We start from the raw sequence: 20,571 nt of genomic DNA, 5'->3' as shown, positions 1-20,571 counted from the left end.
CAGGGAGGAAAATTTTAAAACATGCTCTCTCCTGAGGTTTGTCTACAAATTCAACAGCATCGGGAAAATCGCCTGGCTTTCTCCATACAGGCCTCATTCATGTGGAGGGTTTTACCAAGTAGAGTCTTGAATTATTTAGCAGAAATGAATATAGTTCAGTAAACAGCAATGATACACAGCTAAACTGACAAAAGTTTGCACAAAAAGTTTGCATAAAATGTCCTTTAGAATGAAGGAAATTTGGGTCAAAAGTGCTGCTTATTTCTAGTCTTGATGCTGTCTTCTATTAAGTTTTGGACAAATAATGCAATATTTCCCGGTCATGGCTCTCTTCTCTAGAGAAAGCATGATGGCCTAGGTAGGTGATGTGTTTTCAGAGTTTATTTTATTTTATTTTTCTGTCATGGAGATTACCTTCTTTCACAATTGAGCAGCACTAAAACATAACAGGTGCTCATTAAATATTTGCTGAGGTTCGTAGCACATGCCTATAATTTCAGCACTTTGGGAGGCAGGGGCAGGAGTGTTGCTTGAGGCCAGAAGTGTAGACCAGCCTTCCTCTAACATAGGAAGATTCCATCTCTAACAATAAATTTGAAAAAAAAAAGAAAGATACCCCTCTGTTCTGGCCAACATGTAAGGCTAACATCTCAAGGGAGGCCCATTCACTTTGAACCACTTTCTTTGCTTGGCTGGCCCTGAAGCAGTTTCATCAAATCTTCGCATTTTTAAATAGTTTTAAATCTTGGTTCTAGATGATGCTATGGGGACCAGTATTAACATTTTATGATACGAATTTACTAGGAAAAACACCTAATATATCCAATGTGATTAAATAAGGGTACCTATAATTGAAGGATAATAGAAATCATAGTAAAGGCATTCAAATGCAAGTAAAATTATTTCATGGTGTATTTTGAAATAGTATAATAAGCATTTTTAAATTCTTCAATTCTATTAAGTAATGCCTCAGCTTTCCATTAGCTTTATTTGAAACATAGAAGTTTATCATAGGCATAGGACTAAATAGTGAGATATAAACCCCTACTAAGCAGTGTCGCTGCCATTACAAGGTTGGAGTTCATATTATGTGCTATAAAGACTTTGGTTTCCTCAAAGATAAAAGATATCCTCTCAGTGCTAATGAGACAGTTTTGTAACACAAAAGAAATTACTTTAAAGTATACTTTCATCTATTCAATTACTTTTTTGATGAATGTTAGTAAATTCTGAACTGATTGTAGTACGGGTTTTGAAGTGTGGTTCTTTACTAATGCCACACGCTAGTAATATATGGTAGTACTTGTCCACTCAGGAGTCCTATTAGAGAAATATTATCAGGAAGGTGACACATACTATATAGAGATATATTTTATATTAAAACTTGATGTACAGACTGCATAACATTTGCAAAGTGCCTTCTCTCTCTTCCACATGTACATAAGAAAAGTTACATTTCAAGAAATCTTGATAATACTATGTTGTAAACAGTGGTAAGTTTGAAGAAGAGCTGTGGCCATATATTCATGCTTTACACTTACAATAGCATATTTTGTTTTTTAAAAAGAGGTGTGAACTTCTGAAATATGTTTTTTGACTTTTATTTTTATTTATTTTTTTTGTAGAGACAGAGTCTCACTTTATGGCCCTTGGTAGAGTGCCGTGGCCTCACACAGCTCACAGCAACGTCCAGCTCCTGGGCTTAAGCGATTCTCTTACCTCAACCTCCCGAGCCTCTCCTCCCTCAGCCTCAGCTCAGTCCCTGTAGCTGGGACTACAGGCGCCTGCCACAACACCAGGCTATTTTTTTGTTGTTGCAGTTTGGCCGGGGCTGGGTTTGAACCCGCCACCCTCGGCATATGGGGCCGGAGCCCTAATCACTGAGCCACAGGCGCCGCCCTGTTTTTTGACTTTTAATTAATGCCATGATGGTATAAGACTTTTGGAACCTGGGATAGGGTGAATGTATTCTGCATGAGGGATAGACACATTAGCTTTGATGGCCAGAGAGTAGACAGGGGAGGCAGAAAAATAGCTGCTCTCAATGGGATTTGCAAACTAATACAACCTCTATGGAAAGAAGTATGGAGAATTCTCAAAGAACTAAAAGTGGACCTTCCATTTTATCCCACAACCCATTACCAGCTATCTACCCAGAAGAACAAAAATCATTTTACCACAAGGACATTTGCACCAGAATGTTTATTACAGCTCAATGCATAATTTCCAAGTCATGGAAGCAACCCCAATGCTCACTAACCCAGGAATGGATTAACAAACTGTGGTATATGTACTCCATAAAATACTATCCATAAAAATGATGGAGACTTTATATTTTTTGTATTAACCTGAATAGAGCTGAAACACATTCTTCTTAGTAAAGTATCTCACTAATAGGAAAAAATTTATCCAATGTATTCAATACTAATATGAAACCAATATATAAACAACTGCACACCCACATGAAAGAAAAACACAAGTATATTCTAGTGAGGGAGGAGAGGAAGGAGGAAGAGTGATAGGCATGATCTCACCTGATGTGCACAGTGTGAGGGTGGTCAGCACACCCCCTGGTGGGCGGGATCTCACCTGATGTGCACAGTGTGAGGGTGGTCACCACACCCCCTGGGTGAAGGGCTCAACTACAACTTGAACTTTACCTTAGAGACGAAAACAATGTAGCCTAAACGTTTGTACCCTCATACTAATCTGAAATAAAATATATATATATTAATTTTTAAAAAGAAAGAAAAATAGCTGCCATCCAATGATGTTCATGCCCTTATCCCTGGGCCCATGAGAGTGTTAGTCTAGGCTGCAAGGGAGGATTAAGCCTGCAGAGGGGTGACCAGGGAGATGTACCTTGCTAGCCTGGACAGAAAGTAAACATGTGACATCACGAATGTAAACAAGTTTGACTTTGATTTCAAGACTGTGTTTGTTTCCTGTAGCTGCTGTACCAGATTACAAATTTAATTAAAGAAACACAAATCTCTTGCAGTTCTAGAAGGCAGAAATCTAACGAGGACCCTCACTGATGGGTTCCCACTGCAGCCTCAGGAAAGAGCATCAGTTCTTGGTCTCTTTTCTCCATATTCAAAGCCAGCAAAACTGCTTTCTACTGTATTTTTCCTGTCATCCCCCCTCTCTCTGATGGGCTCATCTCTTCTCATTCTCTCTTCCACTTTTTAGGACCTTTGGGATTACACTGAGCTCATTTAAAATAATTCCTCTATTTTCTGGTCACTTGGCCAGCAGCCTAAATTCCTCTTTGATGTGGAACCTCACATATTTTAGGATGTGTACATTTTATTTATTTATTATTTATTTATTTATTTTTGAGACAGAGTCTCACTTTGTCACCCTGGTTAAAGTGCTGCAGCATCATAGCTCACAGCAACTTCAAACTCCTGGGCTCAAGAAATCCTCCTGCCTCAGTCTCCCGAGTGGCTGGGAGTACAGGTGCCCGCCACCACGCTTGGCTAGTTTTTCTATTTTTAGTAGTGATAGTATCTCGCTTTTGCTCAGGCTGGTCTTGAACTCCTGAGCTCAAGCAATTTGCCTACCTTGGCCTCCTGGAGCACTGAGATTACAGGTATGATCCACCTCATCTAGCCATGAAGTCCAATTATTAATTTCTATGACTGTAGGATGTATTCTGGGTTTACTGTCACAGGGGATTATATATACTCAGAGGGATACATTTCAATATATTTTAAAACTTAGGTTAATTTGTGTGTCATAACTGGATGAGCACACTGAGAGTTAACAAAGGCTTCTTGAGAGAAAAAAATGTTCAAAATATTCAAAGAGGGTCTGCTAATCTTTTCTGAAGGATTATCTTCTCTGTCCTTTCGAGCTCAAACTTGGGAAAAATACTGGAAATAGGTTGCTAGAGTTTCAGTCTAAAATCTGGTTTGGTAAGACCAAAGACCTTGTCATTACCCATTCACTTCACCTATTTACCATACTGTAAGAAATATTTCAAATCAGATGCACAATCATCTATTGTACATTTTTAAAAACACATACCATCAATAAGAACCTCCAGCTCTTATTCCAGTGGTAACACCTCTAGGAGGTAAACTGCGGCTCTTAGTGAGGTTAACAGACTTTAACAATAAAAATAACCTCACTGTCGTTCAATTAAATTTGCATTTCAGATAAATAACAAGATTAGTATAACTATGTGCCATGCAATATTTGAAACCATACTTGTAATAAAAGGGCTAAAAATGGCTTGTTTCCCTGAAATGCAAAATTTAACAGAGCATCTTGTATTTTTTACCTGATGATCCTGAAAATCTAGTCATCTTCTTTCCAAGAACAAAAATAGGAAGAAATTGGGGAAGAGCTTTAGTTCTCTTTTTTTCTTTTTTTTTTTTTTTTAATTTCAGATTAATGTGAGGATACCAAATCCTAGGTTGCAATGTTTGCATTTGTTAGGTAGAGTCCCTCTTATAGTTGTGTTCCAACACCAAGAGGTGTGCCATATACCCTGACATCATGCTCATTGAGTGGGAGCACAAGAGCCATGGTTTTCTTTCTTTCTTTCTTTTTTCTTTTTTTTTTTTTAGAGACAGAGTCTCACTTTTTCACCCTTGGTAGAGTGCCGTGGTGTCACAGCTGACAGCAACCTCCAGCTCTTGGGCTTAGGAGAGTCTCTTGCCTCAGCCTCCTGAGTAGTCCGCTATAATGTCCGGCTATTTTTTGTTGCATTTTGGCCAGGGCCGGGTTTGAACCCACCACCCTCGGTATATGGGGCTGGGGCCCTACTCACTGAGCCACAGGTGCTGCCTGAGCCATAGTTTTCTAAGCAGCTGGTCTGCAGTGACCTCCAAGGGCAGTGGCTGAGGTTTTTGTCCCCCCATGTTCACAAACAACTTAATTTTTAACTTAACTTAAAATCTCCCTGAAAGAAGAATGATCCATCTACCCTCTTGCCAAGAACTTCATTCACAGAATGAATGAATGAATCACCATCTGCTTTCCCTTTGGGACAGGCCCTGGGGCCTGAGGACTTCACCTCAGGGTGATGTAGATAGGGCCCTTTTGGAACACACAGGTATAGCCAGCCAGAGAATAGCCATAGTGCACCCTGTCATCTCCTCACAGACGACTCCCCACAGACAGACTAAGCCTCACATCCCACCTAGAGAAATGTTTGCCCCTTTCTCAAGTATGAGGAAAGCTCATTGGAAAAAAACATTTAGGGTGCCCCCAGATATTAACCTGTTGGCTTTTAATATCTGTTCAGTGAAAAGAAGATCCATTTGCAAATGTAACTGGCATTTTTTAAAATAAATTCTGCAGCTCCCCAATTTTTCCAGATGATAAATAGAATCTCAGAAAGGTCAACTGAGAGACTGGATTCTGGCTTTCCACACTCCTCATTCAGGACTAGTTTCCAAATTAAACGTGGTTGATTTAGGAGCAATAACGTTGATTTAGTCCTAAATCAACCAAGTCTGTCAGTTACTTGTCTAAGCATGAACAAGTCACTTGACCCTACTGGGATTTATAAAAGAAGGTGACAGAGTTGGCCACCACAGTGAGTTGTGAGCATTAAACCATTTGACACGTGTACTCAGGATAGGGTCCATACATGGTAAGCCCATGTGCATGTGGAGAAGTATTATTATTACATGAGATTTTAGCCCTCCATAAAAAAACTAAAGAGGCTGGGCATGGTGGCTCATGCCTATAATTCCAGCTCTCTGAGAGACCGAGGCTGAAGGATCTCTTGAGCCCAGGAGTTTGAGTCTGCTGTGAGCTATGATGGCCCTCTACTCAGGGTGACAGAGTGAGACTGTGTCTCAAAAAATAAAAATGAAAATAAATAACTAAAGAGAACTGCTGGCTGACTTAGCATTTTTTGATTCAATTTTTTTTTTAATTTCACATTAATGTGAGGGTACAAACCAGTAGGTTACAATGTTTGCATTTGACAGGTGAAGTCCCTCGTTGTAGTTGTGTACCCCCAGCAGGTGAGCCATGTGTGGCCATTAGGTGGGAGCTCGCCATCTTCCTCCTTCCTGCCCCCTCTCTCGTCCCTCCTCCCCCATTCCCTCTCATTCGAATTGGCTTGAGTTTTCTCTTGTGTGAGTATGTATCAGATCGTCTACTGGCTTCATATCGGTATTGAGTACATCGGATACTTGCTTTTCAATCATTATTAAATGCTAAGGTGGTTTTCCTATTTCAGAAGCCAATGAAGTATTCCCTTCTTTAGGTGATCATCCTACTAGGAGTCAGGGTCTGTGCAGTTTATCACGGCAAAATCAAAAGGAGGATGCAGATGTCACACTGAGTTTAGAAAGAACACAGGAATCAGAAAAGGGAAACCACAGTTATAACCCACCAATACCAGGCAATGCAATCTGTGAATGTAAGTGTGTGCATGTGGTGAGATCAGGGCCCATTCACCCCTGAATTCCTACTTATTTAACATTAAAGAGGCCGGGTGCCGTGGCTCAAGGCTGTAATCCCAGCACTCTGGGCTCTGGGAGGCCAAGGCAGGAGGATCCCTTGAGCTCAGGAGTTCAGACCAGCGGGACCAAGAGGAAGACTCCCTTATCAGAAAAGAGTAAAACAGAAAATGAAGAAAGAAAATTTTTAAACGGAAGCCTTAAAAGTGAATACTTTGAGGGCGGCACCTGTGGCTCAAGGAGTAAGGCGCCAGCCCTGGCCAAAAAGCTACAAAAAAAAAAAAAAGGAAAAGTGAATACTTTGATCCCTTCATCTTTGTGGGAGAAATAACAACAAATCCAAAATGATCTGCAACATTCAAGGGCAATTATGTAGGTAAAGCAAGATGGATGGGGTGGTGTATTGACTGTGGGAAGTCCAGTCAGTATCCACCTACCAAACTGACGAAGGTCCAGGCAGAGATTTGCTCCCTCTACTAAGGTGGTGTTCCGGCAGATGGTCCAGAGGTTGAAGTACATGTAAACTGGCAGTGAGGTGAAGGCGGTGACTCCCAGCCAGGCCAACATGAAGAGGTACGTCAGCATGATAAACTGCGGAAGAGAAGGAGACAGAGAGAAACAGACGGTGCACTGGGAAAGGGAATTCTGTGTTTAATCTGCAAACTCCATAGGGAAGGTTGTTAGGGCTAAGGAAAAAAGAAATGATTGCCACAACATCCTGTCAGCAACTACGGGATGAAAAGTTGAGAATAATTAGCCAATGTTAAGTGATATTTTATAGGTCAAGTGAAAGAACTTGCCAGAAAATCATCTTGGGAGAAGTTCTGATGTATAAAAGAAAATACAATCCACCTGCATTTTTTTCAGAGTAACAAAGAGAGATTTTATTTAGAAAGAACAAAGGTAAAGTTTGGAGCCCCTCCAAAGGAGTTGGCAGTGGGTCCCTCTCATGAGGAAGAACAGGTGTGAGAGAGCTCCCGCCCCTGCATTCTAATGCCTGTTTCATTATGTATTTCTCTTAACGTTTTTATCACAGTTTTTTTTTTTTTTTTTTTACTAAAGGGGATTCCACAAAATGGGAAATTTTACTGTGGAAAATTTCAAATGAGTTAGGATCCCGTAAAGTAGTTTGTATGCAACAACACTGGCAGAATCTTTTCATATTATAAATATTTAAGCTACTATTAATGTTTATAAATATGGTAATTCTCACATCATATTAATTTATAATGTTTTAGTTTGTACTTCAACTCCTTAATAACTTTTGTGAACCTTAAATCTATCTTCTCTTAGGTATGTTAATTTCACTATTGTTATGGAAATGCAATAAAATGGAATTGTGATTTTGACAATAAAGTTTTAAAAGTTGATGTCAGAAATTCTTTCATTATTTGTAAAGTGGATTAAAGGTGTTCATATATCCTAGATAGAGCTGAATAACATATGTAGTTTCAGCACAGCCTCCTATGAATTTTTAGTTTAAAATGATACAAATGCTGGGTGGAACTGGAGACCATTCTCCTAAGTGAAGCATTCAAAGAATGGAAAAACACACACCACAAGTACGCGCTATTAAACAGGAACTAACCGATGAGCACACATGTGCACAGGGGATGTAAAATCAAGCAGAAGGAGGAGAGGGAGGGGATGGGAGAAACACTACCTAATGGGTTCAATGAATACAGTGTAGGTGACGCCACACTCATAACCCAGACTCAGGCATAACAACTGTGATCCACGTCATCAAAACCAGGAACATTTGTACCCCCGCAATATTTTGTAATAATGATGTTTAAAAAGGCAATTGGGATGATAAGCCAACGTCAGTGAAATGGCCGAATGACGGATGAGCATCAATTCATGGGTAAAGCACTAGACGTGAGTCATATTTGTAAATTAGAGTTTCTTGAATTCCGCACTATTGAAGTTGAAGACCAAATAATTATGTGTGTTAGAGACCGTTCTGCAAATTGTAGGATTTTTTTGATAACATCCCTGAAACTCTACTCACTAGATGCTAGTTGTACAACCAAAATGTCCCAGTGTCCCTGGGAATGAAATAGCTCCTGATTGAAAACCACAACAACTAAGGCAGGAAAATACCAGGTTAAAAGGAAATAAATGAACCCTTGAATATATACTGCAAGTATCACTCCAAAAGCAAAGTGGAAAAGCATTGACAATATTGAACACAAGTGGCTCTGGAAATTATACAGTGTGTAGCTTAATGCAGAGAGAATTACTAAGTTACTATGTAAATTACTTGAATATATGTAATCATTGTCATCATCATCGTCATGGTCATCATGATGACCCCAAACTACCTAGAGTAAGTTATGGTCAGAGATATGTCTAAAAGCAACTTTCTTCATAATTCCAAAACTTAGAAGCAGCCAAGATGTCCTTCAGGAGATTAATGGATAAATAAACTCTGGCACCTCTAGATAAAGGATGGCATATTAATTAGCACTAAAAATAAATGAGCTATCAAGCCGTGAAAAGACATGGCAGAAGATTAAATGCATGTGACTACCTGAAAAAAGCAATCTGAAAAGGTAACAAAGTGTATGATTTCAGCTATGTGTCATTCTGGGAAAAAAAAAAAAAAAACTGTGGAGACGGTAAAACAAGAGTGGTTGCTAGGGGCAAACAAATAGGATAAGAGCCCTTCCCCCAAATGGTTGCAGATTAAAAGTGTCTCAGATTTCAGATGTTTGCATATTTGTAATATTTGCATTATACTTACTGGCTGAGCATACCTAATACAAAAACCCAAAATTCAAAATGTTCCAATGAGCATGTTCCTTTGAACATTATGTTACTACTCAGGAAGTTTCAGATTCAGGAGCATTTCAGATTTTAGATTTGCATATTAGAAATGTCCACCCTGTATGTTTCTTCATTTGTGAAACAGGGCAACAACAGTAACTCCTTAATTTTGTTGTTTTAAAAAATGTGCATGGTTAATCACTAGGAAAAAAAAAGAACAGAACCCTCTCCCAAGAAGGCAGAAGAACGGCCAACAGGGACATGAAATAGTGCCCACCTTAAGTCAATAGAGGACAGAAATTGCATGATACAGTTGCCACTAAAGTACAGTAAAATACAGACAGATACATGTTTACATGGGGAGAAAGAGACACATGTACTTCCTTTAAGTTGCAGGTAGATTTTTTTTTTGTTATCCCATTTGGATACTCCAAAGCCCTTGGAAAAAGAATAATTATTACCTAACAAATGCAATCAGTATAACCTGGTTTCTTGTACCCTCAATGAATCCCCAAGAATAAAAAAAAAAGAATAATTATTAATTGTCACAAGGGTTGCCTCCTCAAAACTAATTTGACTGCATGTGATTTCAGAATTTGAAACTGAATTTTTACAAGACATAATCTTTTATTTATTTATTTATTTATTTTTTGTAGAGACAGAGTCTTACTTTATCGCCCTCGGTAGAGTGCCATGGTGTCACACAGCTCACAGCAACCTCCAATTCCTGGGCTTAGGCGATTCTTTTGCCTCAGCCTCCCGAGTAGCTGGGACTACAGGCGCCTGCCACAACATCCAGCTATTTTTCCGTTGCCGTTTGGCCGGGGCTGGTTTGAACCTGCCACCCTTGGTATATAGGGCCAGAGCCCTACTCACTGAGCCACAGGCGCCACCCAAGACATAATCTTAATGTAGATAATAATATCACCAAGTTGTGATGGCGATCTTCTATCACAGGAAGAAATGTTAACTGTGTTCTAAAAAAATACTGTAATTCCTGGGAGGAGACAGCAAACACCGGCATGCTGCTGACACAAACCCACATCACACAGTGGAGGGAGAGAAATAACATACCCAGGTGCTCACACATCTCCCACACGTGGTGATTTTGAAGTCCCCGTAGAGATCTTTGATGGCCCCAGTTGTGAAGAAGCCTTCCACCATCAGCAAAATACCATACACAAAGAACGCAGCTGCGATGCCGTAGATCACATACTTAAAGATGTCAATCCTGATGGAGAAAAGACAGAGGGATTTATTTCATTAACTTTCTATTGTTGGGCTGCAGAAATTGATTCTCATATCCTTCTTAGAATATTTATGTCCATAATGGAGGTTGGATTGAGAAACGTATTTGCTTTTATATGCCTGTCTCCCGTTTGTCTATAAATTTTGTTCTGCCTCTTCCGACAGGTACTGATGGGGCCTTTGGGGTTTTAAGGTTTGTAGGTTTCTTTGCCTTCCCTTCAAGTCTCCCCCTTTCCCTGGTTCCCACAAACTGTGGTTTTGCATAAGCACTGAGTTGTACTTCTAAAGGAGTTTGTTGTTTATCAATTTGCTATACAGATAATAATCATACAAGTTCTTGAATTAGGACAAAATACCAAATAGAAAGTTTTAGGTACACTGCTTAAAAACACAGACTTTTAAACATTTATATTAAAAGAGGAAGGAAGCTTTATGGTTTTAATGGTGCATTGGGTTTACCTCGAATGACACAAATCCCACATATTTGTCATTATAAATGGTCAATTATAGTTACAGGGTTTTTTTTGTTTGTTTGTTTGTTTGTTTGTTTTTTGCAGCTTTTGGCCGGGGTCAGGTTTGAACCCACCACCTCCGGTATGTGGGGCCGGCGCCCTACTTCTTGAGCCACAGGCGCTGCCTAGTTATAGTTTCTTATACTTACCATAAAACATCATTAATATCTGCTGATGATAATGGCAATAATGAAAAATATGTGGTTTTACAGTTAAATTATAACTTGGACAAGTAAGTCTTTTAGGTAGAATCCTTAATGGATATTATATGGAATTGGGTCTCACCCAAATGATAGTGCAATTCCATAGAGGCAGGAGAAGATACCCTTCCTTTTCTCATAATTGACTACCCGATGAGAAAAAAATCCATGTGGCTTAAACATTTATATAGAAAACATAAAAAGGTACACACACATGACAAATACACAGATGAAAGATGGATATATGAATACATAGTTCTTTTTTCTCTTTATTTCAAATTAATATGAGGGTACAAATGTTTAGGTTACATTGTTTTCAATTCTAAGGTCAAGTTTGAGGTGTAGTTGAGCCCTTGACTTGGGAGGAGGGCATGCTGAACACCCTTACATTGTGCCCATGAGGTGAGATCCCGCCAATTGCCCGCCCTTTTCCCATAGCTCTGTACGTAGTAAATGAATGATCGATGGCATTAAAAAGGCACAATTTGCCCATGTATAGATTAAGATTCCATTTGCATCAGATGGTTGTATTTTGCTATTGAGCTATAGGAGTTCTTTACATATTTGGGATGTTATTTCCTTACCTGATATGTGATTTGCAAAAAAATTTTATAGGTTGCCCTTTCACTCTGTTGATAATTATCTTTTCTGCACAGAAGCATTTTAGCTTGTTATACTTACTCCCTCCTGTTTTTTGTTTTTTTTTTTTGCTATAGATGCATGTGACTTTGGTGTCATATCCAGGAAACCATTTCCAAAACAACATTATGATAGCTTTTCTTTTATGGCTTGTATAGTTTCAGGTCTTACATTTATTCTTAAATCCATTTGGAATTGATATTTTTTGTGAATCATGTGAGACATGCATCCAAATGTCCTTCTTCTGAGCATGGAGATCCAGTTTCTCTGCTATTTTTTTATTGAAGAGATGATCCTCTCCCATTGCGAATTAGTTGAGCACACATATGTTGGAGTTTATTTGGGGGTTCTTTATTCTGTTACAGTGGGCTATGTACGTTTCTCTCTGTTACTCTGGTGTTCCACAGCACAGGAGGGTAACTACTGTCTTTAACAAGAATTTCTTGCATATTACAAAATAGCTAGACAGGAAGATTTGAAGTATTTCCAGAACATAGAAATGACACAAGTTTGATGTGACAGATAATCCTAATTACTCTGATTTGACCATTATATATATTGTAGTCATGAATCAAAATATCATATGTACCCTATGAATATGCTCCATTATTATGTATAAATAACAAATATCATACTTTTTGATTGCTGTAGATTTAGAGTATGTTTTTAAATCAACAAATATGAGCCTTTACATTTATTCTTCTTTCCTGAGATTTTTCTGATTATGTGGAGCCCTTGGGGATGCTGTATGAATTGTAGCACTTTTTCGATTTCCATTGCTGTTTTAACAGAAATTACATTAGCCCATAAATTGCCTTGGTTAGTATGAATATTTTAACAAAATTAAGTCTCCAGATGTGTAACATGGGATGTCTTTCCATTTATTTTTATCTTCTTTAATTTCTGTCAGCAATGTTTTGTAGTTTTCAGTGTATGAGAAAGTCTTTGCCTCTTTGGCTAAGTTTATCTCTAAGTATTTTTTTTTTCCTTTTTGATGTTATCTTAAACAGAAATTGTGTAGGTATAAATTCAATCCACTTAAATTTGTTAAGTCTCGTTTTCTGACCTAACGTGGGGTAACTACTGTTGCACTTGAGAAAAACGTGTGTCCTTCTGCAGTAGGTGGAATATTCTGAACTGTCTCTTACATTCAGTTGGTGTATTTTGTGGCATAAGTCCCTGCTTCCTGTCTGAATATTCCAACCACCCACTGTTGAAAGCGAGCCATTGACGCCTTATACCACGATTAGGTTGCTGGGTTTCTTCCTCCCTTCAGGTCTGTCAATGTTTGCAGAACCCTACTCCCTCAACCCCTTGGTGTGAGCCTTCTCCCAATTCCTCTGGGTTGTTCTCAGAGACGCCTGTATATCCAAACTACGCCAGCTCTGTCACAGCGTGCTCAGAAGGAGGTTAGACAGAAGTCAGTCCCTGTGGCACACTCTGAAAAGCCAGACAATTGGATGCATGCTCCAGCCTTCTCCTCTCCCAGGGCTGAGCCCAGAGAGGCTGATGTGACTTACATGACGTTGGTCTTCTCACCATCTCAATGTGGCTGTTCTGGGTTTTGAGGTCACCCGAGGTAACTGAAACCTCAAGTAATTTCTGAAAAGTCATTAAGGTATTCGTCTGTGTATCATTTTTAAACTGGTGTTTCCAAGCAGGAATGTGCGCTGGGGCCACCATCTCGCTAATTTCATTCCTCCCAAATTCATATTTTATTTTATTAAAATGCACCTGTACTTCAAGTTTTGTCACATGTGCTGGGAGTACCATTGCAAATTATTGGTGATAATTATGACAACCATAAAACTTTTGACTTTATCTTTTTTTATTTTTTTTTTGGGGGGGGGACAGTCTCACTCTGTCACCCTAGGTAGAATCATGGTCTCATCACAACTCACAGCAACCTCAAACTCCTAGGCTGAAGAGATCCTCCTGCCTCAGCCTCCTGAGTAGCTGGAACTACAGGCACCTGCCACCATGCCTGGCTAGTTTTTCTATTTTTAGTAGACATGGGGTCTCGCTCTTGCTCAGGCTGGTCTTGAATTCCTAAGCTCAAGGGATCCACCTGCCCAGGCCTCTGGAATGCTGGGATTACACGGCACCCAGCCAGCTTTGCCTTTTCAATATTTCAATAGATTAATTGAAATAGAAATATTGAAATATTCTTCATGGAAGAATACCTTTCTATGAATACCTGGCAGCAAATATTGCAATACACTGGCCTCGTTGTCTGTTAATTTCCTATACAGTTGCCCTAACAAATTGCCACAAACTCAATTCGTGGCTTAAAACAACATGCCCTTTCCTTTCTTATTGTGGAAATCAGAAGTTTGAAATCACTTTCACTGGGTTAAAATCAATGGTCATTGCCTCATTCCTCCAGCGACTCTAGGGCAAAGTTTCTTTGCACTTTCCTGCTTCTACCAGGGAAGGCATTCTCTGCTTCTCTTGGCTTCTTCTCCATCTTCAAGGCCAGCAGGTGGCATCTTACTTCAGTAGTCACCTTGATTTCTCCGGTCACATAGCTCTCTGCTTCTCCTTTATTAGGACACTTGTGTTGGGATTTAGGACACATCTCTATGATCCAATAGGACCTCCTCACCTCAGAATGCTGAACTTAATCACAAACACAAAGTCTGTTACCATATAAGGTAAATATACAGGTTCCAGGGCTTAGCATGTGGGTATTGTTGGGGTCATCACTCAGCCTGCTACAAGCTACAGATCTTATTGAAGTTGAAGGCTAATGTATTGACATTAAAATTTTCTTCCCTGAAGTTTTTGTTCCAACAATCGGAGGATGGATATTTCCTAATAGTATGATCCAAAACCCATTATAAAATCTTAAATCATCAAAATATTTAAAAGATAATAAATAGAACTTCTCTTATTGACTTGATTGCCTCTGATTTATCATACAAGTGTTCTTTTATCAATGGGTAATATATGAGCTTAATAGAACAAAGAACTTCAAATGTCACCCTAATAAATTAAACTCTTATCTACACAAATAGGAATTTTTATCACTGATATGTCAACATGATGCATAGCTGATGATAAAATCACTGCTTCCAAGTCCACTAAGGCTCAGGTAGAGAATCATCAGAATTTCTACCTTTACTTCACTACTCTGGCTTTCCAAAATGACAACCCACATTACCCTATTTCTTTAGGGGCTAATGCTAGTACTTTACCTCCTTTCTAAATGCAAACTTTCAAATCTGGGAATGTTTATATGCCAAACAGTTTCACTGCTTGTAAAAGCAATGTGCATTCATTGTAGAGATCATTTTTAGAAAAGCAAAACAAAAAACACAAATTATTAACCATCTATCCAACTTGTTTTTTTATTTATATTAATTTCAATTAATTTCAAAAAGCTATGTTTAGAGGCCATGCATGGTGGCTCACCCCTGTAATCTCAGTACTCTGGGGGGCCAAGGTGGATGGATCTCCTGAGCTCAGGAATTCCAGACAACCCTGAGAAAGAGTGAGACCTCTTCCCTACTAAAAATAGAAAAACTAGCAGGAGTGGTGGTGAGTGCCTGTAGTCCCAGCTACTTGGGAGACTGGGCAGGAGAATCACTTGAGCCCAGGAGTTTGAAGTTGCTCTGAGATATGAGGCCTGGGCATTCTCTGTCTCTAAAAAAAAAAAGAAAAAAAGAAATCAGAAAACTTTATTTATCATATATTATTTTATTATTTTGAAAACTTCCCTTTTAGTTTGATATATTATGACTATTTTAAACTGTTATCAAACTTATCTTGATCCTTTTCTAAGGTCATGGCTCATTCTCTTATTTGGAGATATCTTAATATATTTCGTCAATCCCCTAATTGTCTTCAGTGGTGGGAAGAGGATCGAGTCACCAAGATGTTCACATTCTAAAATCTGCAGAAGCTGCAGACGTGTTACCTTATACAACAAAAGGGATTTGGCAGATGAGATTAAATCAATGATCTCATTACGAGTAGACTGTCATGGATTATCTGGGTGGTTCCTAATACATCACCAGAATCTTTACAAGTAAGAGACAGGAAGAGCAGGCTGAGACCAACTCAGGGAGTCATGTGAATGAAGCTCCTGCCCTGTTGGCTTGGAGAGTGGAAGGGGAGTGTGAGCCAGGTAACGTGGGAGGCCTCCGGGAGCTTGAATGAGCAGGGGGATAGCTTCTCCTCAAGAACCTCCAGGTGGAGCACAATTCTGCCAACACCTTGATTTCAGTCCTTTTCAGTAAGCCCAGTCAGATCCATTTCAGACATCTGTCTTCCAGTGCCATAAGAAAATAAATCGTGTTATTGTAAGTCATTCCATTATGACAATTGTTTTGTAGCAACAGCAAGAAGCAAATGCATCACTGTTACAAAGAGCATGATCAGAATGATGACTTTAGGTGATCTTTGCCCAGTGTAGATTGTTTTCCTAGAATAAATTTCTAGAAAACTTTTAAGGTGCATATGGTCAAAACAACGCCCAGAAAGTTTGTACCAAGAAGTCCTCTTTTTCTCTTTGTTTCTAATGCCAGTTATAATCATTTCATTTTTCTGTTAAATTAAGAGGTTAAAAATGGTCTTATTTTAAATTACTTTTCTTCGTTCTCTAGTGAGAATGAACATATATTTATGAGCTATTAATCTTTTACATTTTTATTGGAAAACCTGTTTTAATTTTTCCATTTCTTTGGTTAAATATTCTGTTGTTGACTTATCAATTCTTCATTTATTACTTGTTGAGTAAGGTGCAAATACTTTTCTGTTTGCACGTACCTTTTAATGTTCTTTAAATAACAGTGGAAGCCCCTTCTCTCCATAATCATGGTCTTAACACATTTTTCTTCCAAACCTACCCTGGCTTATCTTCAAGCCAGGAGTATTATCTGCAAACATAAGGTTCTCTCCCCTGCCTTATTCATCCAGATTTCCCATCTTTTGTTTCCCATTTACCCTTTCTATTCCACCTATACCACTGAAACATAGCTCTGCATGGGGAAATCCTTATTTCCTCAACACCAGTAGTCCCCAACCTTTTTGGTACCAGAGACCAGTTTCATAGAAGACAATTTTTCCACAGATGGGGGTGGGTGGGTGTGGAGCTCTATGCCCAACTCATAACAGGCTGTGGACTGGTACCAATGATGGACTAGTGCTTGGGGACCCACTGAAGCTCTGAACCTTTAGGCAATTTTTGAATTTATCATTTGGCACTAATGGCCTGGGAATTCTACAGTACTTATCTTCCCTCTGTATTTTCATGAACTATTAGTGGCAGGGAGAGTATTTTAATTCATCTGGTAGCTACACAGGGCTACCTGTGGAATTTAAGTAGGAATCTAAGTAATTTGTGTTTTTATTATTATTATTTCAGATTAAATGTGAGGTCATAAACAATTAGGTTACAACGTTTGCATTTGTTAGGTAAAGTCCAAGTTGTAGTTGAGCCCCTCCACCGGGAGGTGTGCCATGTACCCTTACATTGTACCTGTTAAGGGAGAGCACGCCCATCCCCCTACCCCCAACTTGAATTTAATTGATCTTTTTTTTTATTAAATCATAGCCGTGTACATTGATATGATCATGGGGCATCATTCACTAGCTTTACAGACTGTTTACCAAGTTTCACATATACCCTTGTGAAACTTGGTATATGTGAAACTTTACCAAACTTTTCTCTTGTGTAAAAGTGTATTTGTTCTTCCACTGGCTTCATGTTAGTATTGAATGTTAATCTGACAAAGGGTTGATAACTAGAATCAAATTAGTCAACAAAAAAAGAGCAAACAATCCCATTTACCACTGGGCAAGCAACATCAACAGAACCTTCTCTGAGGAAGACAGACAAATGGCCAACACACACATAAAAAAAATGCTCATCATTCCTAATCATCAGAGAAATGCAAATCAAAACCACACTGAGATATCACCTAACCCCAGTGAGACTAGCTTACTTTGCAAAGTCCCAAAGCTGCAAATGATGGTGCAGATGTAGAGAGAAGGGAACACTTTTACACTGTTAGTGGGACTACAAACTAATATAGCCTCTTTGGAAAGAAGTATGGAGAATCCTCAAAGAATTTGAGTAATTTGAAATACGAAAAGGTAATATAGACATTTACTGGGATTCCAGTTATAATGGTATTCTTCCAATTCAAAATATGCCTTACTGGTTTCACAATTAACTTTTAATGTAACAAATCAAAGGTAAAAGTTCCAAATTAAGCATACAATCTCTGATATTTTTTTCTGAACACCCTCCACACTCACTATCTCTAGGGCTTTAGGAGAGCCCATCATATCCTAAACTTTATTGTCTAAATATCAAACAAAATCCTAATCGATTGTGGATTGATGCAGATAAGCACCTCGTGCCATTTATTAGGTTAATGGTTTCTCACAAACTTTTTATTCTGCAATTAAATTTAGCAATTTGGATGTAGCCTAAATATGGAAAATCTGTAGATTTTAAGGACATCTGTGGTGCCTTAAAATAATGCACAGTGAGAACATATTTTGTCCAGGGTAGGCTGAGACAAAACTAAAAAGAAAATGTCAGTTTTATCACATCAAAATATATCCATGAAATAATTTTAAGGCTCTCTGAAAGCTAACATCCAAGAATTCAAAGCATTTTAATTATATTGCAAACAGCGACTATCACTTGCACTCTCCTGAAGATTGATTCATGTTATTTGGATGTAAGGCATTGCCAGCTATTAAATTTGGAAATTTACAATTACGTTTGTGTTTAATTTGATGGAAATTGATAAACTCTATTACATGCTTAAAAGATTCAGTTTAATAAATACTGCAAAATTTTCCAAACTCATTTGTCAGACGAAGTTATGCCAAACTTTTACTTGCTATTAATTCTTCATTTCCATTTTTTGTAGATGATGGTGAAGCTCTGACTTAATACTTCAGAATAAGGGACTATATTTTTTGCAATAATTTCATTCTTCTAATGGCTAATCAGTCCCCCTCCTCTAACTACTATGCATGTGAAGGTGGGGAGTGGGCTTTTCCAATCTCACTTTCTTCATTATATTTCATATTTTTAAATCAGTCTTTCTCGAAGTTTTAAGTGCCAATGTAGTTTAGATATATTTCAACTTTCCTTTTAATAATAATTCTTCTATGTTCTCTGTCCAAGGATACATGCCTTCCACCCCCAAGAGAATCCTTATTCTTGTTCTCCTTTCATTTTCATGGAAAATTAGTAACTTTAATAAGTAAAATAATAAATACAACATGTGAAAAATAGTTTGTTCAAGACTATCTATAACTGATGAAGTACAAAGAAATTTAGCAATGCGAGGTGTTTTTGATATTATAGATGGAGGAAAGTTATCTTCCACCTAGACAGTTGTGTGGGTTGATACCTTTCAAAATGTTGTCTTAGATTAGGATTTTAGGTCATAATTACACCAATACAACAGGAATTGCTTGCATGTGTCAGGATTGCAATCAACCTCTCATAGATAAAATAATAAGGGTAAAAAGCAATTATTACCCTAGCTGCTAAGATTTATAAGTCTAACATCATCTTATTCCAAAAAAACTGTATATGCATTAAGAATGCTTGAATGTATTTAGAAAGTAAAAATAAAGGAGCAGGACAGACATTACAAACACGTAGTGTCACGAAGTACAGAATAAAGACAGGAAGTTGTAATGTGTTAGGAAACAAAGTTTATCATTAACTGGGATTCCAAAGAAATAGTACCAAATAAGCCATTTTCTTTTTGTGGGCATACCACTACCCCGAATCAGCAATTTATCTGGAAATGAGTTCTTCTCCAACTCAATTCCAAATTCTGTTCTCTCTACCATCAAGTGATAAGAGACTGAAACTTCAACAGCAAACTTTCACTTACAGTTTAAAGCCTTTAAACTATTAAAGGAAAATGTGAGTTACTTTCCTAAAAAAAAAAAAAAAAAAAGTATTATTTTAACATCATCATAATTTAGTGATGTTGGGAGTTGACATTTTGTAAGAGAAAAGCATTACTTTTGGCAGAAAAGCTGCTTAATTGCTTCTGATTTCTGCTTTTACAGAAGACATAAAGGATCTTTCCCAATGTTTATGCAATTTCTGGGAGGCAGTGAAAGTAGGATGATATCATGTTCACAGTTGAGTTTTGTTTGTTTTTAAAGAAGGCAGGAGCACCCATGGAGTTTTGATGATTTCCTAGAATTACCGACAGGGTCCAGATTTGCTCTGTTCTATTTTATTACAATGGCTTCTGCTCAAATTAGAAGAACAAGAGAACTGCAAAAAATTCCATTTAATGATACCAGAATTTTGAACCTGGCATTAGAAGCGCAGATTAAGCCCCGATTACGTTGGCCTCTGATCCTGTGCTAAATGCCTTGTGTTGGTTGGTCGGTGCTCTTCTGAATCATGTGTGCCCTAAGAGAATTTTTTCCCATATATTTCATCATATCACTGAAGACTAGACTTATTTACTTAACACACAGCAATGTAGACATATGCACTCAAAATAAAAAGCAATACTGGAGAGACTTACATGGTGAAAACATCCAATGTATCTCCAGCAGTCCTTGCCATCTCAAAGTAGGTTTGCAGAATATTGACAGTTCCAGAAAGAGCTTCATGACCACAACCACAGAACAGGGCAACACCAGCATACAGCAAGATGGTGGCAATCAGAGAAGCGTAGGGAATGCCTCCCAGGCACTTAATACAACATTCAAAACACCCTGCAGAAGAATAACAGGAGAGAGGTGAGAAATTCAAATTAATTGTTCATCTAA

The 20,571-nt window shown here is 38.3% G+C and overlaps 1 protein-coding gene across 5 annotated transcripts in view; it reads right to left on the bottom strand.

Moving 5' to 3' along the window:
- The window catches only part of GPM6A (glycoprotein M6A), a 220,721-nt gene that overhangs the window by 8,556 nt on the left and 191,594 nt on the right, over window positions 1-20,571 (bottom strand). For all 5 annotated transcript variants that reach the window (XM_053585285.1, XM_053585323.1, XM_053585312.1 and 2 more), the window contains 3 exons: window positions 20,325-20,517; window positions 10,272-10,428; window positions 6,866-7,019 (listed from right to left, as the gene is read on the bottom strand). In XM_053585285.1, the coding sequence (XP_053441260.1) occupies window positions 6,866-7,019; window positions 10,272-10,428; window positions 20,325-20,517 (504 nt within the window). The remainder of the gene's footprint in view (window positions 1-6,865; window positions 7,020-10,271; window positions 10,429-20,324; window positions 20,518-20,571) is intronic.

This window comes from Nycticebus coucang, chromosome 1, assembly GCF_027406575.1.
Source record: "Nycticebus coucang isolate mNycCou1 chromosome 1, mNycCou1.pri, whole genome shotgun sequence".
Taxonomy (NCBI): Eukaryota; Metazoa; Chordata; class Mammalia; order Primates; family Lorisidae; genus Nycticebus; species Nycticebus coucang.
Note: the sequence above shows the minus strand (reverse complement) of the source record. Positions and strands in the feature narration are given on the sequence as shown.